This window comes from Chaetura pelagica, unplaced genomic scaffold, assembly GCF_000747805.2.
Source record: "Chaetura pelagica isolate M959 unplaced genomic scaffold, ChaPel_1.0 scaffold76, whole genome shotgun sequence".
NCBI classification, from domain to species: Eukaryota; Metazoa; Chordata; class Aves; order Apodiformes; family Apodidae; genus Chaetura; species Chaetura pelagica.
Genome location: NW_009970723.1, coordinates 5,577,405 through 5,584,115, shown reverse-complemented (window position 1 = coordinate 5,584,115; position 6,711 = coordinate 5,577,405). Strand labels below are relative to the sequence as shown.

At 38.1% G+C, this 6,711-nt stretch overlaps 1 protein-coding gene across 1 annotated transcript in view; it reads right to left on the bottom strand.

Annotated features, from left to right (window-relative positions):
* Positions 1–2,515, bottom strand: part of LOC104396566 (Y+L amino acid transporter 2-like) — an 11,418-nt gene extending 8,903 nt beyond the window's left edge. The window contains exons 1-2 of the mRNA XM_010006418.1: positions 2,014–2,515; positions 820–945 (exon numbers count right to left, since the gene is read on the bottom strand). Of these exons, the coding sequence (XP_010004720.1) occupies positions 820–945; positions 2,014–2,515 (628 nt within the window). The remainder of the gene's footprint in view (positions 1–819; positions 946–2,013) is intronic.
* Positions 2,516–6,711: the final 4,196 nt, after the last annotated feature.

Below are 6,711 nucleotides of genomic sequence, written 5' to 3'. Positions count from 1 at the left end.
AGCAGGAGAAAAAGACAATCCCTAAACTGAAGTAGGAAAAACATCTTGATTTTAACTGAAAACAGTGACTATTTAGGAATTTAATGGGAAAGGAAAATGAAGAAACCTTAGTATCTAAGCAACACAGCTAGATTTGGAAGAGACTTCACTGTACCAGATACCCAAATTAATACAATAAAATAATACAAATCTGTGTCATATGCAAAGATTAGAGGTAGCACAAGAATAAACTAGTTTCTGGCTTTTCAGTGTATTCAGTTCAGCCCAGTTACTGCTGACATGAACTGGTTCATCTGTCCCGTGACATCTTACAGCACCACAGTGAATCAAAGGACTGCACTATTAGTCTTCTCCCTTGTTTTTAGGAACAAGCATGCCCTCTCCCCAAGGAAGGCATGGAGGCATTCCTCCCTCCCCAATCCTTTCCCCTCATTGGGCACCATGAAGGACATGTCTGGTGATTTCTGCTGTGCTGTCCTGTCACAGGACAAGTAGCAACGTCAGCCTTTAACACCGTGGCTGACTTTAAAATTGTTAGCACTAAACTGATAGTAATTCAGCTGTTATCTGCTATTCAGCCTGAATAACACAGAACTCAGTGTGTGTTGGTTTGCCACACTAAGGGTAGAAGAAGAATTAAACCTCCACAGCTTAAGAAGCCATAACATTTCTCTAATCTTCCTATAGCAGACATTTTTTTCCCAGGATAAATAATACTTCACGTGTAAAACTTAAGGAGTCTGATCTTCCTGAACTGATTTTTAACCTTTTATACAGTTTGTTTTAAAGAAATTAATTAAATTTAAAAAAAAATCTTACCTTTACCAATTTTGTAAAGGCCAACAGCTATCACCAAGATAAGAGCCATAACTTTTGCATATGTGAAAACATCTTGTACACGGGTTCCCCACTTGACATTAACACAATTGATAAATGTTAAGGAACCTGTAGAGAAAAAGAATATGCATGAGAGGAGCACTGACACTTTATGTCACATAAAGCATACTTCAAACAAATCCTTCCAGATACCACTCCTCTTTTGGTATAAAAAAACCCACCACAACAAACCCAAAAGGTTATACACTTATTGTTCATGCCTAGTGAAAGGTTTGAATAGAATTTTAAGCTTATCTGTAAATAATGACTTCTGTAAGCCTTGCTTTAGTAAATGTGGCATATACAATGAAGTAAGATTTTATGCTCTATAATTAAAAAAAAATAATCTTAGTAGAACTTAACCATATACCTCTTTCTTAAAAGTACAGTAGTATATATCAGTAACTGTTAGAATTACAGGTCCATGTCTTGAAAATTATAAAGTAAGTGTCGACTGAATCTTTTAATACTGAACATTTAGGAGCCATTTGTTATGCTATAAAGTGCTATTTGAAACATTGCAAAGGATATGCTTGTGATATGACACATAACATGTATCTGAAGAGTGTAACTGCTGCAGAGTGCAATTAAATTCAAGGCAATGGGATCTTGCCATGGGATTCCCAGTAAATTCTATTTAATGCATACATTTAAACAAATTCTCTCTGCTAAGTTGATGAAGTGCCAGTTAAATGCATGCTCCTGAGTTTTATCAAAATTGTTCATGCTAGGAATAAATTTTCTATCTGACACTTCAATTTGCATATCACAGTTAATATAAGACACTGTCATTTTCCCTGCTCTCTGGGCTGTTACTCAAAATGCTAAGTCTAGTCAGTGGTGAGGCAATTACTGTATGAGAAAGCAGCAGCTGCCAGGCAAACCTGGGGCACCAGCTCAGAACTCTGAAGTGCTGGAGTGCATAGGTCATTCACATGAAGACTACAGCAAGAATAACGAAGAAAATGAATGCTTAAAGAAACACCAGCATTTGAAGCCTGCTTCTTTTAATTATTAGTAATTCAAGTAGTAATTAGTAATTATTTTCACAGAAGGTGAAGGAATAGAAATTCAGAAAAACCCTCTGGGCACTTAAAATTATAGTTCTTAACTTCTAGGAATCATAACTTTACTTACAAATACAAGCAGCTGCAATCAACCTGACTGCATCATACGGAGGCTCACAATGAGGAAAAATTGGTTGAACAATATAGTTGGCAAACGTGATTGCTATCACTGCCTGGGTTGTTGGTTCAATAATTAGCAAGGAAGACCACAGTCTGATGAAGGCCACAAAGGCACCAAATGCTTCCAAGATATAGGCATAACTGCCTCCAGATTTAACGATGGATGTTCCCAATTCAGCATAACATAAAGCTCCAAACAGTGAAAACATCCCGCCAAGTGCCCAGATGACTAGAGAGAGTCCGTAGGAAGCACTGTACATTAAAACACCTCTGGGTGATACAAATATCCCAGAGCCAATCATGTTCCCCACAATCAAAGAAACTCCATTTAGTAACGTGATTTCTTTTTTCATCTGCATTTTTCCACTTGTGTCTGCCATAAGGTCCATTTCAGCTTTTCCACTTTTAGTTTTGGATTTTTTATTGCAGCATATTCTCCAGGGGGCCAGCATCTTCAAATACCATTACCTGAAAACAAGAGAAGAGAACATCCTTAACACTTAAAAAAAATATAATTCCTCAAAATCCTATGAGCTAAAGCCAAGTGTTCCAAGTAGAACAAAACTTCTCCATGCAACACTGGTCAAAAACATTTGATCATAAATTTATGTTGTTAAAACGTGCGTCAACAGCCAATTTAAAACAATCTGTCCTGTTCAAACTTCTTGAAAGGTTTGCTTTCCTTTGTAAAGTATGTCTGTTTTAGCAGCCCTGAATAATTTATAATTATGTGTTCTTTTCCATTTTTTGGTGCAACTCAGTTTCCTAATTGATCAAATAGCTAACGAAGCACGATGATGATTAAAGATTAAAATATTGAAATAAACTCTCTTTAAAGATTAAATGGTTTTCTCATTCCAGTGGCACTTTCTCAAACCACAGGAGCACTGTGGGAACACTGGAGTAAAGTTAAATATTAATTCTTGCCATAGATCTTCAAGCGTGATTGCTGAGTCTCCCATTGTTTGCTCACCTCCTCTTCACACAGGTGACTCTTCATACTTCTCACTTTGTCACCTTGGTCTAGGGGGAGGAATTTCAGGCATCCAATCCACCAGTCATGCATTTTCCTTAAAATTCCTGACAAGCATTCCCAGTTTCCTACCACTAACACAATTTTTCTCATAGTGTGAAAGAAAGGAGGGAAACAAAAGTTACCTACCCCTTCCCACTGATAAAAGAGCTAATACTTCCCGAACCCCCTCGCTCTGTTTCTGCTCTGCATGGTTATGTGAAATGTTGGCAGAAACCTCCTCCCCTGATCACAGCTCTCCAGAAACCCATCAGGACAGAAGCATGTTAGAAATTTGGGCAGAACTCCGTTAATACTACTTCGGCAGCAGAGCCAAAGTTTAAAAATCATCTTGTGCTTTTTGTGCTTTATCTGGGAATTTTATTTTTATTTTTTTTAATTAAAAAAATATTTAAATATTTAAGTGGGCACAGCTCAAAGGGAATAATAATTTAAAATGCAGCTCTTCCTGAGGTGATGTGGATGTAGAGCTCTGAATGTAGGGATCAAAACCAATGGCTATCAGCTTTCTTGAAATGAAGTTCCACTGATAAACAAGATAGAGTTATTTTTCTGTAAAGCAGAATATATAATGGAATCAGTACCTTGTCACTAGTACAGGTAACTTGCGTACATGACATCTAACCAGAACTTTGGTGTCCAATGCACATGATCCAGTAGCTAAAGGGAATCTGAGCATTTAAACTGGCAATGTTACTTGACCCTCGCAGGACTTTTACAATCTGTAACCTTCCTGAGAGCACAAAGGTAAAGATTAAATTAAGTAACAATCTTTTGCACATTTTTTTCTTCTCCCTTGTGCTAACAAAAGGATATTTCTGATCTCTAAAAATGTGTAACCAAAGCTGTGTGAGAAAATACTTCTTGCTTAAATAAGAGACTGGATGAAAACATTTTGAAAGGAACAGAAGAAACAGTTCAAACTTCTGTACTTCGACAGATGTCACATTAGCAAAACTTTTAACAAGATCCTGAATTAAGTCCAGATACAGCCTGAGAATCAAAGGATGAGAGATTCAGTTTCCGTAGCCAAGATGTGTAACTTCATTGTAGTTAAGTCACTTAAATTTACAGCTGATTTTAGCAAATTGGCAAGGAAGTAGCTATTTGAAAACAAAATCTTTAAAGAGATTCTGCCTGTCCTGTCCCTGGCCTCCCCCCTCCAAGCCAAAAGCAATATTTCCACTGGCTTTATCAGGGCACTGATTTAATTCAGTGGAGTCACAACGCTGAAATTGTTACTGATTTCTTTATTCAGGACTAAACCTTCTTTAAATAAACAAGGCTTTACTGAGGCAGGAGTCATGGTAGCTCTTAGCAAAGTCTTCCAGTTATTAAGAAAATTAGAGAAGTATAGGAATTAAGTGTCCCGTACAGATCTTCCTGTATAATAGCAAATGGAGAAGAGCTTTTTGTCAAGTGTGTAAAGAATTCATTGCTGTTACAATCCAGGCAGGGATGAAAACAATTTGAGGAGATGCCAAATGTCTGCTGCAGTGGTCTAAGTCTTTCCCCCATTTATAGCTTCTACCATTTTGTTCCTCCTGAACCCGGCCCATAGTCCTGTCCTACTGTTATGACTGTCAATTCATCCTCATCCTACAATCTCCCCTTTCTGGGACCAACACTGCCTTGAACTGGTATGCCAAAAAGCCTAAGCCAAGCAGCCCAGCTGTTCAAGCATGACTGTTCTCTGTCACTTGAGCAATTCTGTAGGTTTACCTTGCCCAAGTGAAAGGCAGTAGTAACTAAGGTCTGGGAGGGGTTATACACCAGGGACAACAATCAGATCTGTAACAAGCTGATTTCTTACGGGGGGGTGGCCATTTTCAGTGGGAGAATCCCATATTATAATAGGCAAGAAATCCTTATGGTGAATCCTCAGGCAGAGAGGAATTCAGAGTGGCTTCCCCAGAATCGAAATATTTAATTTATGCAACAATTAAATAACAGAGATTCTTTGCAATCTGGCATTCTGCATTAGCATGGTTGAGTATTTAAAGGCTAATCTTACTGCAATACTAAAACTTTATGGCATTTAAAATACAAGTACAGGTATTTCAGTAGCTCTTGTGTATGAAGTCTGAAGAGCAAGACATATATCTTCCTGACACGTAGGAAGATTGCTTCACTCTTGGCCCCTGTGGACTGTGACAAGCAGAAAGCTATTGATCTCTAAAAATCAGAGGTTCAGACAGGCTGATGTGCCTCAGAGGCTGCAGCAGGCTAAATGAAACAGCTGCAAACACTTGCCAGCGCCATGTGTCAGCAAGTGATCTTTACTACAAAACTTCAGAACCCTGTTTTCATGCAGGTCTTGATCATCCTTGTGGATCATGTGGTCTAATTTCTTCTTGTTCATTTAGAAAGCCACAGTGAGACTTTTTACTAACACTGTACACAAAGAAGGTGTTTATTCTTGTGGCATAACTTGCCAAAATTGAAAGATTTTTAGAGTGGGGGTACTAGCAAAAAATGGTAGCTAACTGAAAATTGTAAGTACTATTTAATTTCAACCAACTGAATTTTTTTATGTTTTTTTTTTTTTAATATTTTTTTTCTTTCAATCTATTCATTGTTAAAAAATTACCAACTGGATTATTTTTCCTAAGTGGAGAATTATACATCTGTGGCTCTTCTAGTAATTTATGACATGATGAATGATACACAGAACAGGCTGATCTGGTTTTAAGAACTTCCTTTAATTAAACAAGATTTATTTTTATTATTTTTTTTTTTAAGTCCAAGAAAAAATAAGGACAGAAAGAAATTACTTACCCAATGTACTTAGCTTTGTCTTCTGAAGCAATATGTTGCCCTGTTTACAAAGTACTTTTGGAAAGGCAGTCTGGTATACAGCACAGTATCTACTGAAATGAGAAAACATGCAGAAAACAAAGTCTTTTGGGCAGAACAAAAAGTTAATGAATGCAAAAGCACTAACCTTGGATTTTCGTTTTCCGTGAATGATGAAGGCAAAAGTTTGTATTCCTGTGTCAAAGGGCATCTGGAAGGAGCTGATCCAGCAGGTCAACAGTCTTAAATCATTGGACTGAGTGAGTGTCACGATCCGGTATTCAGATACATGGCAATTTTTTATAAAGGTGATCCCAAATGGTGAAATTAAGACACAAACGAGGTCAGATGTCATGCACACAACAAACTTTTATTGCAGTAACACAAAAAAAGTCCCTAGAGCGGATAGGACAGGCAGGAAAACAGAAACAGGAAAGAGAGGAGAAAGCAGAGAGATAGAGGACAGCAAGCAAGAACATAGTTATCACCCACGGTCCAGCAATGTCATCGATGTCGTCGGTGGGGAAGTAGTTCCAGGTGAAGTGCTTTTATGCACCCATAGAGTCCCATATTTTTATACAGTCCTAGCCCACTACACCCCCACTTCTCTCCCTGCATAGGGAAAAACCCTTCGGATCTTCTCTGGGATAGCAGGGGCAGGTATGATGCCAAGGGCTTCATAGTCTTTGTTTGGCTAATTGATGAGATCAGCCATTACAAAAGGAGGAGATTGAGTAAATTGCCACCACAGGATTAGTTCCTTGCGGTGGAGTTCCGGTCCTAGGAAGTAGCTTGAGACTGGCACTCCTTGTCTTGTCC